Source organism: Peromyscus maniculatus, chromosome 21 (genome assembly GCF_049852395.1).
Source record: "Peromyscus maniculatus bairdii isolate BWxNUB_F1_BW_parent chromosome 21, HU_Pman_BW_mat_3.1, whole genome shotgun sequence".
Classification (NCBI taxonomy): Eukaryota; Metazoa; Chordata; class Mammalia; order Rodentia; family Cricetidae; genus Peromyscus; species Peromyscus maniculatus.
The window spans coordinates 43952757-43971153 of NC_134872.1; the positions used below are offsets into that span (position 1 = coordinate 43952757).

The 18397-nt window shown below is 37.2% G+C and overlaps 1 protein-coding gene across 32 annotated transcripts in view; it reads left to right on the forward strand.

Moving 5' to 3' along the window:
• Positions 1-18397, forward strand: part of Tbc1d5 (TBC1 domain family member 5) — a 453313-nt gene that overhangs the window by 264814 nt on the left and 170102 nt on the right. For 17 of the 32 annotated variants that reach the window (XM_076557551.1, XM_076557549.1, XM_076557550.1 and 14 more), the window contains 6 exons: positions 6362-6464; positions 14697-14785; positions 15399-15452; positions 16209-16259; positions 16366-16435; positions 17801-17973. In XM_076557551.1, the coding sequence (XP_076413666.1) occupies positions 6362-6464; positions 14697-14785; positions 15399-15452; positions 16209-16259; positions 16366-16435; positions 17801-17973 (540 nt within the window). The remainder of the gene's footprint in view (positions 1-6361; positions 6465-14696; positions 14786-15398; positions 15453-16208; positions 16260-16365; positions 16436-17800; positions 17974-18397) is intronic. The other 15 variants (XM_076557560.1, XM_076557565.1, XM_076557572.1 and 12 more) reach the window with 1 other exon arrangement.

An 18397-nucleotide genomic window follows, 5' to 3' on the forward strand; every position in this document is an offset into this window, starting at 1 on the left:
AGGTCAGATGGTGTAGGCAGTGGGGTGGGGGTGGGCCAACTCAAAGCCCTGGACATTGGCCTGAGTAGTAGCTGAGTTTGAATCAGGGCCTCCACTAGGACTGCCCCCCAACCACGCCAGGTATGGATCAGGGCTATCTCTCCTGTGTTCATGGTAAAGGGTGAATCCAGTTCTCCTGTGTGCAGGCCTAGCTCTCCCAATGAGGCAGCCAGCGAAGGGTGGGACAAGTTCTCCTGTGCCCAGGTCATTGAGGTCAGCTCTCCCATGTCCCCCCATAGTAACATGGGCCACAGACATCATCACAGACCCCAACTGGGTAGGGCCACAGACCCAGAAATAACCCTCAGCCACAGCTCAGGCCTGGATAAAACTTGGTCCCAGGTCGCAGCATAGGCCACCCATATTAGCCTGTTTCTCACCACCTTTGCGTCTTTAATTCTGCTTCTCTCCACAGTGTACAAACGGTTCCACTCCTTTCCCAATTCTCCACCACATACCTGTTTATCCTAGTGGCGCCGGCCATCCTGGGTTGTGGGGTGCTATGTGGGCCTGTGGCTGACTTCTGCCCTCCTGGGCTTGTAAATATGATTTATTGTACCTATCATAAATGGCATAGGGGTTAAATATGATAATTGCATTAATCCTATTGATTTCTTTGAGTGGTATTTCAAAATTGTCTTCTAATTCTATTTTTGTTTTCTGGCCAAATATGAAAGTAACTTTTCTTCTACTTCATTTTTTCAATAATATTATATATAATTAAATTTGTCTCTATTCCTATTTATATTGTGGATTTTCTTCCCTCTAATTTTCCTACTGGGTTTTTTGTTTTATTTTTGGCTCAATCATGAACTTTTTGGGGGTGAGGTTGAGACAGGGTTTCTCTGTGTAGCCCTGAATGTCCTGGAACTCACTTTGTAGACCAGGCTGGCCTTGAACTCACAGAGATTCCCCTGTCTCTGCCTCCCAAGTGCTGTGATTAAAGGTGTGTGCCACCACTCCTTGTCAATCAGGAACATTCACAGTCTCAATGTTTTGCATTATCACATTTTTTCTGGATGTGATATTGCCTGGAATTCTTAAGAGGATAGAAGAGCTAGAGGCTGTTTTGAAACTTAGAGCATATCACAGAAGATGATAATGACTATTTCTGGAAGTGCTACTCCCTGTGCTCTTTCTTCTCTATGTCTGTGCCTATAAATAATATCAGCTTGCATATTGATTGTACAGCAAGTATGCGTTATTGCTCTACTTTTTGATCAATATTCTGAACTTGGTTCTTCTGTGCATCTCAAATCATGAATTTTTTCCTGGAAGTGCCCTTCTCAGGCTTCCTATAACCATAGGGATGAAGTGGCCTAGTCCTGTTGCTCTGCTGTCTGGCCATTACTAATCTCTCTAGGGTCAATTTGATTGCTAATTAGTCTGAGTTGGACTGGATCATTTCTGGATTTCTCCAGTTTACATTTTGGTGAATATCAGTTCTCTTTCTAACTTATGAAAAAGCACATACTTGTGTTTCTTTTTCAGAACTCTTCTGTATATTTCTTCCTCAGTTACTTAATGCAGTGGTTTCAACAGAATTTAAAGAACAAGTCATACTAATCAAAAAATAAAATAAAATATATAGGGTAACTTGAAATTTCATGAACTGGCACTTGAGCATTGGAGAGTAGATGTGTAGATGTGCTCTTGAGTAACACGCTGCTGCCTAACACTTGTTCAGTTGATTGATACTTACTAAAGATGAACAATTTCAGTTATCTATCTGAATTTTAATTCTCATGGCTCTCTCACTTTTAATCTTCCAAGTGATTAGTATGCCTTTAAATGAAACCATGAATTGTGTACAATGTAATTCAATTTTTCATATTTAGGTGGCAACTATATACATAATTCATAGACATATGAGGCAAAGTGAGTATAACAGTTTTTCATTGTTTTTCCATGATCATTGTATTGCAACACCCAAACAGTTCTTATTTTTGTCAGTGTGCATAGAACATTTCTAAATAATAGACAAAAATGGGAGTACACAAAATTATTGAGCCAGCTGATTCAAATTTTTTTTTCCTGCATGTACTTTAACAACTGAAATAAGCTTAAGTCACATCATGAGAGACAGACACAGAAATTTCCTCACTAAAATATATTGTTCTATTCTTCCCTTAATGGCTGTTTCTCTAAGAATAGCAGTTTACTTCGTTAATTGTATACTTCTTCTTTATCCTGATTGCTGCCTGCAGGTCAGATGGGGAGTTAGGGTATCTGGAGGGTTGTCACCTTAAGGTTCATGCACAGATATATGAGTTCACCTTGCTCAGATTCTTAGGTTGTTTCACGGCCCACGAAGAGGTTCCTGTTGCTGCTAAGGAAGAACCCGGAAACCTGAATCTAGGCATACCTGTACATCAAAGGAAAATTTAAGAGAAGTTGTATAAACTTAGAAGAAATTCCCTCAATTATATAAGAAATAGGATCTGAAAAAACTACTCCTCATTGATGTCTAGCATAGCTCAACTGCAAGCATTGCCTGGCTACAGGAATTCCTGACACCCACAGTTAGCCAACACTGGACGGGTATGAAGCACAGAATAGCCAAGGCCTCAGAAAGAAAGCAGTAAGCTTTAGTAATATGGAGTACTCAGATGTAACTAGTCTTTAAAAGACTCTACTGAAGAGTACTTGCCATTTGCAGTGATTCTCTCTGCCTCCATGCTCTAGGTAGTAATAATGCCCTCTGACTCCATACTCTAGGTAGTAGTAATGCCCTCTCCCTCCATGTTCTATGTAGTAGTAATGTCCTCTCCCTCCATGTTCTAGGTAGTAGTAATGCCCTCTGACTCCATACTCTAGGTAGTAGTAATGCCCTCTCCCTTCATGTTCTAGGTAGTAATAATGTCCTCTCCCTTCATGTTCTAGGTAGTAGTAATGCCCTCTGACTCCATATTCTAGGTAGTAATAATGCCCCCTCCCTCCATGTTCTAGATAGTAGTAATGCCTTCTAACTCCATTGCAGGCATTGTTCTATGCTCTTCTTCTATCAGAAGATCAGTACCACCTCTGTCTCCTACTTGGTAGGTGCAGCTCTAAGCCATCCTTGCCCCAGCTAAAAATTAGCAACATGAATTTAAACACAGGATTTTCTACTTGGATTTGTGAGTTTTTATTTCTTCTCATAATACACCATCTACTTCCTGACACACTCTTCTTCAGGCTTATTCCTGCCTATAGTCTTTTATTTATTTATTTTTTTACTTGTTTTACATACTAACCATAGATTCCCCTCCCTCCTCTCCTCCCATTCCCTCTCCCCTTTTCTATTCCCCCTATCCACTCCTCAGAAAGGGTAAGGCCTCGAATGGGAGTCAACATCGCATGACATATCAAGTTGAAGCAGGACCAAGCTTCTCCCCTATGCGTCAAGGCTAACTGAGGCATCCCACCATAGGAAATAGGTTTCAACAACCAGATCATGCACCAGGGACAGGTCCTTGTTCCACTACTAGGGGCCCCAGAAACAGACCATGCTAGACAACTGTCACATGCAGAGGCCCTAGGTTAGTCCCATGCAGGCTCCCTAACTATTGGTCCAGAGTCTGTGAGCTCCCCGTAGTTCAGGTCAGCTATCTCTAGGTTACCCCAACATGATCTTGATCACTCCCCACCCCCCTTGCTCATATGAGCCCTCCTCCCTCTCTTCAACTGGACTCCTGGAGCTAGGCTGAGTGCTTGGCTGTGGATCTCTGCATCTGTTTCCATCAGTTACTGGATGCAGGGTCTATGATGACAATTAGGGTAGTCACCAATCTGATCATAGGGGAAGAAGGTCAGTTCAGGCATCCTCTCCACTATTGCTAGGAGTCTTAGCTGGGGTCATCCTTGTGGATTCCTGGGAGTTTCCCTGGCACCAGTTTTTTCCCTAACCCCATAATTGCCCCCTCTATCAAGATGTCTCTTTCATTGCTCTCTCTCTCTCCATCCTTCTTCCTTCAACCATCCCAATCCCTCATGTTACCATCCCCTCCTTTCTACCCCGCTCCCACCCCCAATTTATCCATATCTCAATTATATCCCCTTCCCAGGGCAATCCATGTGTTCCTCTTAGGGTCTTGCTCTTTACCTAGCTTCTGTGGGGCTGTGGATTGTAGCCTGGTTATCCTTTGCTTTATATCTATCATCCACTTATGAGTGAGTACATACCATGTTTGTCTTTCTGGGTCTGGGTTGCCTCACTCAGGATGATTTTTTTTCTAGTTCCATCCATTTGCCTGCAAATTTCATGATGTCATTGTTTTTTTACCACTGAGTAGTACTCCATTGTGTATATATACCACATTTTCTTTAGCCGTTCTTCAGTTGAGGGGCATCTAGGTTGTTTCCAAGTTCTGGCTATTATGAATAATGCTGCTATGAACATAGTTGAATATGTATCCTTGTGGTATGATTGAGCATCCTATGGGTATATGTCCAAGATTGGTATAGCTGGGTCTTGAGGAAGATTGATTCCCAATTTTCTAAGAAACAGCCATACTGATTTCCAAAGTGGCTGTACAAGTTTGCACTCCCACCTTGCTCCACATCCTCTCCAACATAAGCTGTCATCAGTGTTTTTGATCTTAGCCATTATGACAGGTATAAGATGGTATCTCAGAGTCATTTTGATTTGCATTTCCCTGATGACTAAGGATGTTGAGCATTTCCTTAACTGTCTTTTGTCCATTTGAGATCCTTCTGTTGGGAATTCTTTGTTTAGATCTGTACCCCATTTTTTTTTTTTTTTTTTTTTTTTTTTTTGGTTTTTCGAGACAGGGTTTCTCTGTGTAGCTTTGCGCCTTTCCTGGAACTCACTTGGTAGCCCAGGCTGGCCTCGAACTCACAGAGATCCGCCCGGCTCTGCCTCCCGAGTGCTGGGATTAAAGGCGTGCGCCACCACCGCCCGGCCTGTACCCCATTTTTTAATTGGATTATTTGGTATTTTGGTGTCTAGTTTCTTGAATTCTCTATATATTTTGGAGATGAGCTCTCTGTCAGATCTGGGGTTGGTGAAGATCTTTTCCCATTCTGTAGGCTGTCGTTTTGTCTTTTTGATCGTGTCCTTTGCCTTACAGAAGCTTTTTAGTATCAGGAGGTCCCATTTAGTAATTGCCGATCTCAATGTCTATGCTACTGGTGTTATATTTAGGAAGTTGTCTCCTGTGCCAATGCATTTAAGGCTACTTTCTACTTTCTCTTCTATCAGGTCCTGCCTATAGTTTTTATCACTCCTCTAATAAAAAAAATGTAGATTCACTGAATTGTGTTACTGAGGTATAAATTCAGTTACACCTTTTTTCCTAACTTGCCCCACCTTTTCTTCTGTACCAAATCTGTGCTCCCTTCTGTCACTATTTCATGTAACTTCCTTTTCTCCTTCCTTTTCCACGTATCTGTTTGATATACTGACTGTCCTGTTTGCCTTCTTATCCTTCTTTCTGACCTAGTTACCTTTCATGCCAGTGTTCCATGTTCTTCTTCCCCACAATGGTTGACTGAACCCAGTTGACACTCCTAGATGACATGCCTCTAACCCTTACATTGTCTGTTTATTGCTGTGTTTGCTCATTGGTTTCTTTCTGCTGTTCATTGTCACATCTCTGATAACTTCTTGAACTCTTTTCAAGCAGATCATCCTCCTTTTTATATTTCACAGTATGTCAAAGCACCTTGTGAGTGTTTGATGCAGAAAAATTTAATCAAGGCTTACTCACTTATGTTCCATTTAATTCTACATTTTAATCAGATAAAACTGATGGTACTGTAATGTACGGTTGAAACCCTGATACCAAGAAAAATAGTGACAATGATTATTTTTGAAAGTTATTACTTATACATATTATATTTAAAAAAAAAAAACAAATGGTATGACTGGATGTGGTGGCATATACCTGTAATTATAGTACCCAGGAAATTGGGGCAGGAGGATCACTATTTCCATACTAGACTAGGCTATTTATTGAGACCAGACTATTTCTCTAAAAGAAACAGACAACTCTTCACAAACAGACTAAAAACAAAGCAACTTCTCACCTCCAAATAGGTTGACTGTGTCATTTATTTGTAAAATCACTATAATTCCTACATGAAATTATTTAAGAATATGGAAAAATAATGAAATGTTTAGCTGTTGAAGGATGTCATATGCCTGTGGAATTTAATGTTTTTTCTTTTCCTTTATCACCTCTTTTTAAGCCTATCATAGTTGTCAGAACTGAGGGGAAATGTTCTGCAGACCTTGGAACATTTTAGAGATGAGAATCTGGGGATAATACTGGAACTACTAGTTAGATTCACTATCTGTTCATTTTTTTTCTTTTTTCAGATTTCCTGAAATGCAGTTTTTCCAACAAGAAAATGTGAGAAAAATTCTTACAGATGTTCTGTTCTGTTATGCTAGAGAAAATGAACAGTTGCTTTATAAACAGGTAATGAACTAAGTATCTTACATGTGGCGCTCATTGACTCAGACAAATGACAGGACAATAGTGTAGCCTTTGTTTTGTCCAAAGTGCAGCCGAATACTAAAGTAATGCAAGCATGCTTACCAGTCGGAGAGAGCAAAGATTATGCACAGAGAAGCACACACTCCTTGTCATGAGCATGTGTTGCCTTCTGTGCGGTGTCCAGTTCTCCCTGTACTCTTTGGAGTTCATATGTAAACCTCATCTTTGCAACTACTTTAGTAATAAAACTTTTTGGAGTTGTGTGTAAATATAGTTTCTAAATGCAACAGTTGTTAATATGTGACATCATGTGAAAAGTAATCAAGTGTTCCATCCCTCTGAAGTGTACCCATAGTAGAATTTGAAAGAAAGGTTCTGCAATTTTTTTAAAGTTTTAAGGAATCTAACTAGATTCTTTGTACCCCTGACTTTTGACACATTTTATTACCAAAGATTACTAGATCATTTTAATTTTTTGTAATATAAATCATTTAATATATAAACACATAATTCATATTTAAGTTCATTATATTGCACTAGATATATATGTGTGTGTATAAATAAATAAAATACTTGAGTATTTTATTTTTCTAAGTATGTATAAGAATTCAAACTAAATTCAAAACAATCAAAAGTTACAGCTAGTTGATGACTAACAAATTGTGGCTTAATTAAACAGAAAATGATTATAGAGAAGGCAATATTGAACCAGAACTAAACTTTGCAAGGTTTTTAAGAAGGCAAAGCCAGATTACAGTTGTATTAAGAACTGAACTGTGTTTGTTACATGCCTTTTTGTTGTTCAGTGCAGGCAGTTGAGCCTAGAGCTTCTCACAAGCTAGGCTTTTACTCTGGAATTGAGCCACACCCAGCTCTGTCACATAATGTTCATATTAGTTACATCCCATCAGTAGCCATTTAGAATTTAAATTGAAAATATGCATCTCATTTAAATGTCTGAAGATACATTTGATAATACAGTTATAAAAGCTGTATAAGGAAAACTGTAAATGTTTTTGAATAGAAAAATAATAGCGTGTTTTTCAGTGGGGAAATTGAAATATAAATGTATGATCTCAGTAACAGTCTGGATGTATACCTTATTAAATTTGGCCATAGGACTTTCCCATGTAATTCCTCAAAGATGAGCATTGGGCTGAAGAGGCCCCAGGACAGACTCGAGTTTGGGTCTTCTGCTTCCTTCCCTTGACCTGCACATCTGTTCTGTGCTATGTCGTGCTGTCCGAGTATGGCCTGACAGCTGACACGGTCAGTTTTCTCAGATTGCTTTTGCTCAGGATTGCTTTGGTTTTTTTAATGCTTCTATGAATTTTATGATTTTATGGATATTTTAATAACGACTACATTGGATCGATTAATACTTTTGTTAGGATGGTTATTTCTACAATGTAAATCCCATCAATCCATGAACGTGGGGTGGGTCTTTCCATCTTCTGGTGCCTTCAGTCTCTTCAGTTCTCTCTAGAAAAGTACAGAACTAAATCAGGAAGTCTTTAATAATAGAAATGAGTTCTGCACAGAGAAAACAATGTAGCATCACACTCCATCATTTGATGTATGTAGACCAGTAAGTATATTTATATGAGAGACTAGATAGGAGTATGGAAGATTGTATTTCTAGATAAGTTAAAACAAGCCTATCAATTACTGAATATAAAAGTATTGACATCTTATACCTTGGTTTCACTTTAAAAGACTTGATTACCCCTTCTACATATTAAATTCCTATAGATTTTTTCTTACAGAGAAATAATACCTTGCTGTAGAAGGATTGAATATTTAGCCGTATCAAATTTAAGTGGAAAAAGCCTTCAGTTTCATCACAAGCTGTTAAAGCTATTATTTTGTACTAGGTGACACCCCGTTTAACATCGACCATATTGTTAATAGTTATGGGATTTTATTGAATTAATGAGACTGTTATCATGTAGTAGAATGTCTTGCTGAGTTAATTGAAATTGCAGAGATTATATAAATGGTATTAATGAACTTTGACTGCCTGATGTCGCAGCTTTAATAAAGACTGCTTGGTGGGCTAAATGAGCACAGGCAGATAAAAGAACAGGTTCAATTTTGTGAGCCTACAGGCTGTGGAAGGGAACTTTGTTACCTTTGTGTTCACAGGCGTTGGTGTGGATTATAGAGACTACAAAAGAGCATGCAGGGACAGCGGCTCCAAGGAGGCAGAGTGTGTGTGTGTGGTGGTGGGGGGGGGGGGGGACGGGACGACACGACACGACGACATTATAGTACACATACTAAGAATACAGTTGTGACTGTTTTCAAGTCCAGTCATGACTGTACTTGATGGACATTTCTCTTTTAAAGTTGTGTATATGCTTGCCATTTCCATCTGCATTTGTTTATCTGAATTGTGTTGTAATTTTCTTTTTCCTGTTAAAGCCAGGTCCTTGTGTTTTGAGCACTCTATCATTCTGCTCTGTCCTTTATCCACTTGTAATTATTAATCACATCTTACTAGTCTAAAATTGAGGGCAAGACTAAAGGGCAAGACTAAAATTTTTCTGGGCTGGTGAGATGTCTCAGTAGTTAAGAGCATGTGTTGCTCTTAGAGAAGATCTGGGTCACTTCCTAGCATCCACATGGATGCTAACAACTGTTTATGATTACAGTTCCATAAGATCTGGTGCTCTTTTCTGGCTTCTGTGGGCACTGCACATGGTTGGTGAACAGACATACATGTAAGGATGAATGACTACTCAACTCATACATATAAATTAAAATAAACTTTTTTTTTCCAAGACAGAATTTCTCTGTGTAACAACCCTGACTGTCCTCTGTAGAGGACTCACTCTGTAGACCAGGCTGGCCTTGAACTCTGCCTACCTCTGCCTCACAAGTGTTGGGATTAAAGGTGTGCACCACCACCACCACCACCACCACCACCACCACCACCACCCAGCTTAGAATAAATCTTTCAAAACAAAACAAAAAAACTAATATTTGTCTCAGGTATTTCAGAAATGCTGTAGATTTTTTTAGAACTAAAAACTAAACTTCTAAAAGATTCTCTTAGGGGATGGAGGGATGGCTTAGCAGCTAAGAGCACTGGCTGCTCTCCCAGAGGACCTGGGTTCCGTTCCCACAGTTACCATAACAACTCACAGCTATCCATAACTCCAGCTCTTTTCATGCCTCCATGGGTACCAGGCACACATTTGATGCACAGACATACATACAGCCAAAACACTTATACACATAAAATAGTAAGATTTTTTTTCAAAAAAATACTATCTTCATACTGTATAAATGACTCTAAATTTTTATTGCCTACAATAAATTTTACCATATACTTAATGAAATCTCTGTATTATTTATAATAACTAATATCGGTTTTATGTAAAGAATTTCTAAATGGTATTATTTAGAAAAAACTGAAAAGAAGGAAACTAAGTTTAGTGTGGATGCAGTCTCTTTGAATTATTTCATACTTTTTTTGTGTGTGTATACGTGTATAGATGCAATTCCTTTTCATTATTTTGTGCTGTGAGTGTGTATTTCCCATGTGTGCATGTGTATGTGTGTAGGGTAGAAGCCTACTTAGGTGTCTACCTCAGTTGTTTTCTAATATATTTTTCAAGACAGGAACTTTGAGTCTGGAGCTAGCTGACTGTACTGCTAAGAGAAAGAAAATCAGTTTTCTGCAGGATTAAGCTACTTTATAGTTTACTCTGGTATCCTCCTGTCTCAGTGTCCCCTGGGCTGGTCTTATATATGCATGCCACCACACATAGCTTTTTTACATGGGATTGAATATCGAACTCAGGTCCTCAGGTTTGTGCAGCAAGAACTTCACTGACTGACCCACCCATCCTCAGCCCCCTGTTTTGGTACCATTTTCAACCCTCCGGTTGTGGTTGTTCAGGCCACAGGTGCAGAACTTGGATGTAGAGGGCTGAATATATACACATACTGATGCCCGCATCTTTGTGTATACACAGATTAGTTTGTAACTTAACCATTTTAATACTCATTTTATTAATGTGTGTCTCCTGCTAATGAACAAAGGCCCGTTGAGGTTAGGAACCAGCCTACTTTAATTGTTGTGTCCCTAGCTCATGTGGCATTTGTCATGTGATAAGCAATTAACAAATGATATTTGAATGATTGGAACATTTAGAGAAAGGAGTCCCACAGAAGCTAAACAGTCAACAATACTTAAAGAAGACAAATGCACAGAGATAAAAATAATTACTTTTTTAAATTTAGTATTTTTATATTTTGAGAATTTCATACATGAGTACTTTATTCACATCATTTGCACCTCTCCCTCTCTTCCTTCAAAAATCCTCTCTGCTCCCCTTCAAATTTAGTATCTGTTCTCATTTGTTACTGTTACATATGTACACATATGAATGCATATATACAGCATATGGCATTTGTTTAATAATGTTCCTATGTATGTATGTTTATGGTTGACTATTTGGGATTGGATAAACTATAAAGTAACTTAATCCTGCGGAAAACTGATTTTCTTTTTCTTAGCAGCAATTTATTGCCTATAGCAATTAATCATCTCTTGGTTGGGGGCTTATGAAGTTTCCCCTCTCCACATTAGTATTACAAGTGATATTGTGATTATGCCTTGCTTTTTTAGGCAACCACACTGTTGATATTTCATGGGTGCATTTTTCTTGATAGCTCTAGAAGACCCTCAATGGCAGGCATCCTGTCTTCTGGCTCTAACAATCTTCCTAACATTTTTCCTAGGTTTTACCCAAGCCCATGTTGGTGGTTGCACTGTAAATATACGAAATGGATTTGTATGTCCCTGACACTTAGTCTCTGAGTTTTTACTAGGTGTGATTCTCTGAACTAGTCTCAGAAATGTAAAATGAAGCTTCTTTGATGATGGATCAGAATTACACTTACCTTTGGTTATAAGGATATGTATTTGAATGAAACAGAATTATATTAGTTTAGGAAAAGGGCAGAACTAGGGTCTGTGACCCCTCCAACCACAGCTAGCTGTCTAGGTTTATAATGTGAAGCATGAATTCCCTCCTATTGAGAGAGGCTGAAGTCCAGTGAAATGAGCATTGCTCCTCCCCGAGATATAATTGGCACTATATATTGGACGGGCTTTTGTGAGCATCTTGCCAGCGTGGCCATCGTTGTAGTAGAACTATTGATTGCTTTTTTTGTCTTTATAGCTTGTCCCCTCCCAATACTCTGACAACTAGTCTTTGAGAGAGAGCTTCCGGGTCATTTCCCCTCAGTTCCTCCGAGTCCTGTGTCCAGCATATGTGATGTTTTAAGCAATAAGGACTTAACCTTCAAGTTCTGGGAGGCAACTAAGGCAATGGCAATAGAATATGCCAATATTTTAGAGACTTTTTCTCACTTAAGAGTTTCTCTTCCCAGATATGTATAAATTTATATCAAGTAGACAAAACCCACCTAGCATACCAGTGAAAAAATATGGGGTAAACATTCAATTTGTAATAAAAGATGGCATTTCAGAACTCTTAGGGAAAGTTAGGTATTCACCTTATGATATAATTGAAAATGGAGTATTTATCAAATAAAGTAGTTTAATTATTTAGAAATAAATCATAATACTCTTTCCTGATAAAAATGAGCCTATGGGATTAGGGATTTAGCTCAGTGGTAGAGTGCTTGCCTAGCAAGTACAAGGTCCTGGGCTCAGTCCCCAGCTCTGAAAAAAAAAAAAAAAAATGAGCCTACTTTCAAATGAGTGAAGAAAATTTTCAGTTATTTCCTTAATTTCCTTCCTTAATCTTTATGTCAAAGAGGTCTTGTTGGGCATGAAACAAACAAACAAAAATACATGAAAGATGGTTTATCATGATAGGAACTTCAATGTGATGTGGTTTATCAAAATCTGAAAGAAAAATGATAAACATAGGAAATATTTTAATAACAAATTAAATAGGTTTAATATCTTTAATTGGTAAAGAAGTGTTACATACTTCAGTAGGTCAGACACTGTTGAGATGGCTCAGTTGTTACCATGTTTGGTGCTCAAGAAGTCCTAAGTTTGGATCTCAGAAGCCATGTCAATGATGAATGGATGTGGAGGTTTGTCTATAATTCCAGCCTTGCAATACAGAGCTAGGGGGCCCCACTACAACCTGGCTGACATGACTAGCCACATCTTCAAGCCCTGTATTTATTTGAGAGATCTTGCCTCAATGAATAAGATGGAAGAACAATTATGGTAGATTATTGATGTGAACCGTAGACCTCCACATAGGAACATATGTGCATGATTAAACAGGTGTTAATCGTGTTTAATTGATTACAGTTAACACATGTGTAACCCACACATATGAAGATAAATATTTAACACCATACCTGTATATACATGGAAGGACAGCACACATACACACCCTTCACTAAGACAGAGTAGGTTACTCATTAAATAAAAATGACCAGCAGAAATTTTGAGTTCAGTCTTACTAGCAGTTAAAAAAGCACTCTAGCAACAATGTGATTTTGAGAATTAAGATCTTTAAAAATTATAAATGTGGATGAAGATGTGAAATGATGATTTCTGTATTCGGCAGTGGAGATTCTTTCTGGATGAGTTAAATCAAGGGCTTTAACAGATATCATTACCCAGGAGTTCTAGTCTACTTTAAAGAATTATTTTGAAAAAAACTATTAGAATTTGGTATAACTGATCTCATGCAGGTATCCATTGTAATTTTAAAGTTTAGTGTTTATTTTGGTATCAGGCCAGTCTGTGTGCCTGACTTCATTCTCATTTTGCTTTGCTTCTCTGAAATTTTCTACATTACATAGTTAAATAGATGGTGACTCTGTTATTAAAGTTTTTTGAGAACTTTATTAATGAGCATTAATTCTATTTAAATCATTTCCACCCCTTTTAAACCACAGTTTACCTGATTGTTCACTGTTTCCCATGCTGTTCTAAGAGCTATTTAAGATAATTTAGGTATGTATGATAGTTTGTTCCACATCACAAATAAGGAATGAGCCGCTCTGCAACTATGTTATTAAATCATTTGTATGCAAGAGTATTGGCAGCTGAAGAGTGGAGTCTGCTACAGTGACGTCTTATACTCTGATGGTATCTGTATGACAGTGACTGGTTTTCTGAGACAAGCATAGTCTGTCTTCACAGCCCAAAAAGCCTCCTCCCTTTCTCCCAGCAAAAGGATCTCCACTTTCATGTGTCATTTTTCTTCCTGTAAAGTTTTTATTTTCTCTCAATTTTTAAAGTAAAAGCTTATCCTTATCTGTTAAGTAAAAGGGAAGTGGTAATTTCTTACTTTTAAGTGGCTAGGAAGAATATAATCTGTTTTGATGTGATAAAGTGTGGCATTTTATATTTAAAAGATCAGAATCTGTATTAATAAAGCTAGTACCTAATCTAACAGCCTTCTTATTTTCCCTCAAAATGGATAAATAGTGGATAAGACTAACTTTTTAAAGTGAAAGTAACAGCTAACATTTTGGGAGGTTTGTACCTATTTGTGTAGTCCACTGTTGACCTCCAGTATAAGCGAAAATATTTTAACTTTGTTATTGAAGTACACAGAAAAATGTGAGATTTCTGATTAAACATGTTTAAAATTATATTGAAAACTTTATTTTCTGTCATGCTTGCTAAAGATTGTTTCTCTTATTATCCAACATTTCTAGCTAGCTGACTTCAGCTCTTCCTAAATCTACAGGCATCCTAATTTGGAGCCATTATATAATGAAAACATTGGGTGTAATTTCTTAGGTCTACAGTTCTTCATTGCCCTTAGTGCAGATCTTTACACTGTAGCTCATGATTATAATTTGCATAAGTGAAATTCATATTTATGAGTACGGATCTTGAAGCAACTGACAGGTGCAAGGTTGTCTACCATGCCAATTTATTGTTTGTCATGTCATTTAAAAGATAAATGCTTCCTATATTTTAAAGAAGAATACATGCTCTGGTGGAATTACAATCAAATTCTAAAAGTGATAGAACTCACTTTGTAGCATTCTACTTTGATGCTTTTCTCTATAACATGGACATCTTTGTGGCAGAGATTGTTTGAATGAGTATTTACATGCTGAAAATATTGTTTGACACACATGAAACCTTGGGTCAGTCTCAAGCACTGGAGCGAAAGAACAAAAGCATTTGACTCAGCTGATAGTCTATTAGTGAAGGCTTGTTATCTTTCTTCTGACCCTGTGTTTCAGGGTATGCATGAGCTACTAGCACCTATCATCTTTATCCTTCACTGTGACCACCAAGCTTTTCTACATGCCAGCGAGTCTGCACAGCCCAGGTAAGTTGTTACATGAGGTTGTGTGGATTTTCCGCCCTCACTGTGTCTTTTGTTATGTTAAAAATCTCAAATATCTTCAAATTGAAGCTACTTCAGTTTGTATTCTGTGAACAATTGATTGTATTTCATGAGACTGATCCATGTTAAATTCTAATGCTAGTTTAGATTATAGCAAGTTTGAATCATAAGTGTCTTTGAAATGTTAGGACTTTGTCAAATGAAGACATAAATGTAATGGACCAAAAAGGAAATGTTTGTTAAATTTTTAAAATGCTGATAATCGATAATACTCAGATATGCTGTGCTCTAAGTTTTCACTGTTAGTTGAATGAGAACTTTCTCCCTACAAGCTCTGACTCAGCTTCATTCATAAAAGAGTAGTGCTACCAAGGACACTGGTCTGTGAAATAGAGTGGCTTTTCATATTTTGAGACACATTCAGTTATTCTTTCTTATAAATGACTTTTATAAATGGCCTTAACTTTGGTAACTGTTAAAGTTTAGTTATCTATCTTAAAACACCAGTGAAGCAACTAAGAAGCATTTTATGACTGGTGAGCTAAGATTGCGAGGTATTGTCAAGAGTATTCTAATCGAAATGAATTGTATGCAGGAGAAAAATACCTGCTGGTATCTTGACACATGTTTGTATACTTCCTAATCAGAGGTAAGCTGTCTGTTTTGCTGGACACAGGCCCAAATTATATTAACCTTTGTCTACTAAAATATGAATTAGTGGTTGCATAATGTCTAGTTTTCTAATTTCATTGTTTTCGTAAAATCTTGACACAAGTAACTTATCTCTTAACTGCCTTGAGTTACTCTACACTCTAAGAATGAAACTAGTTTTGAGATCATGTTTTCATGCCAGTTTTATTTCTGTCACTGTTGCCTGTGACATACATTCATAAGAACAAATAAGTGATTGGAAGGAACTTCAGAATGAGAAGACTTTGCTATTTTAGTTCATTACAAAGTACAACAGCATTGAGTAGATTTGGTAAAGGTGCCGTTAGTGACTAATTGATGGTAAGATAATAAAAAAGAAGGCAGTAAAACACTTTTTGGTATTGCATGCTCAATTAGTAACTATAGTTTTTGTTTTGAAAAAAAAAGATATAGAGTAAAAATTATTCTAGATCAAAGTTAGTCAAGGAATATATAGTGTCACTCTTTCCATACATTATCTGGAATAATTAGATTGTTACTTCATTGGGACACAGACAAGCAAATAACTTCTTTCTGATCTTTATAAAAAACAGAATTGTGTTTGTTATTGGAGTTGACCTTTGGAAGGCTACCTTTTTAGTTGCACATTGTGTGTAAGTTAACTTATGCATGCAGACTAAGGCAGAAGATACATCTACTGGAGTCATTAAAATTTGCTCATGTTGATTGTTTGAATTGTCTTTTTTTTTTTAAGTGAGGAAATGAAAACTCTATTGAATCCTGAGTATCTGGAGCATGATGCCTAGTAAGTACTACAACTATTGCTTTTTCTTTTTTCTTCTTCTTTTTTTATACCATCAGTACTTTAGTGAAGATTAAATATGGAATTATTTTATTTTTCTAATTTTTAGTGCAATGTTCTCACAGCTTATGGAAACTGCTGAACCTTGGTTTTCTACTTTTGAGCATGATGGTCAAAAGGTAACTCTTATAGTACAGATCTCTTCAGCACACTTGAGTTAACAGATACATTTGAATTAACAGATACAGTAAGTAAAAGCATACATTAGAATTAGTAGTTATTTCACTGTAATATATCTAATCATTTTGTAATATAATATGAAAATACTTAGGGTATAATAGTGAATCTAAATATCTATAACATTCTAATAATATTGGTAGATAAATAAACACAACATGAAGATTCATATAAGTAAATGGAACCTTTCCTTTATATATGCATATTACTCATGCAGTATTGCCACTTAATTATGAATTATTATAAACTTTTTAAGTCTGTTTTGTCTTTTTGAGACAGGGATTCAATATTTAGCCCTGGCTAGTTAGTAACTCATAGAGATCTGCCTGCTTCTGCCCCCTGAGTATTGGGATTAAAGATGCGTACCATACTTGGCTATTATAAACTTTTTATTGCAATCTTAGTGAGTTTTTTTTAATGCATTGCTATTGAACCACATTGATAAATATCTGTGTCAGATAGATTGCCTTTCTTTTGCTAGTATATTATTTTAAACTCACAGATTTAATATCCATATCTTTACTCTTACATTATTTTAGTTGTTTTCATTTTACTTATATTTATTAAAGCTCCGTGTAAGGTTGAAATCACTCAGGAAAAGCATTTGAGCAGAGGATAAAATTGAGACTTTTCTATATGAAAAAGGAACTTTGGGAGAAGAAGCATACACAGTATTCTTTGAACATTAGATTCAAACCCAGTGGTAAACTAAGAATCCCTAGTGAGGGATGCTACAAATGCCAGTTTCAGAGACATAGAAACAAAGGACTCAAGGTCCAGGTGGGTCAGGCTTGTGGAGTCCATGAAGACTGGAAGTGGTGGGAAAAGAATGTTTAAAGGACGTTAAACAGTTACAGTTACTCATCTTTTCTTACCTACTTCAACTGACAAAAAGACAGAGAAGAGAACATTTCTAAAATGATCTCTTTAGTTTTTCCCCTTTTGTATAGTTTTCATTTGGAGTTTCAGTTTTAATTGCCACAAGAAGTGCACTTACATCCAAGGGTTACACTTATATGCTGTGGCTAAACAGATTAGCTGGCCAAGGGCAGCTTGACAGCTTCACTGCCTCTAGCCAAATTCTCCTGGAAAAGTTAATGTCACAAGAGAAACTATTCAAGTGAAAGATACTTAGAAGACATACCCTGGCTATGGCCTTATGAGCACAAGCGCCCCCTGTCTGTGTTTGGGTGTCATGCCTTTGTTATGATACAGTAGTGTTGGTTCTTTGGATCAGTTAAAAACCAATGTCCATGTTTCTTAATATCAAATTGAAATAATGCATGTTCTATTTTTCTTATTTTCAGGGAAAAGAAACTCTGATGACCCCCATCCCCTTTGCTAGACCCCAGGATTTAGGACCAACAGTTGCCATTGTTACTAAAGTCAATCAGATCCAGGATCATCTACTGAAGAAACACGATATTGAGCTCTACATGCACCTGAACAGACTAGAAATTGCACCACAAATATATGGATTGTAAGTTTTAAATTTTTACTTTAGCTATTCCTAATTATGATTTTCTGATAGTTTCTGAATACCTTGGATCCCTAAAAGAAAGGACTTGTCTAGCTCCATGTTATTTATGTACCAGTCTCAACCCATTTATTTTCACATAGGGTATCTCATCTGAAGTAGCTGCTACTCCTTTGTTATAGCCAAGGAAGTTCTTCCTTTCAGACTAACTCTATACCTTTTCAACAGTGAGGTTATAGATCAAACCCAGTCATGTTGGTTACCTGGTTTGCAGGGTTTCTTTAGAAAAATGTCTTTGAACATGGCAGAGTCTGTTATTCAACTATACAGTCTAAGGAAGCATGGGATTGCACAGGTAAACACTCATGAATCCAGGCTGTTACTCAGAGTCCTCTAGACTGTCTGTGTTCTCTGAATGCCTTAGAGA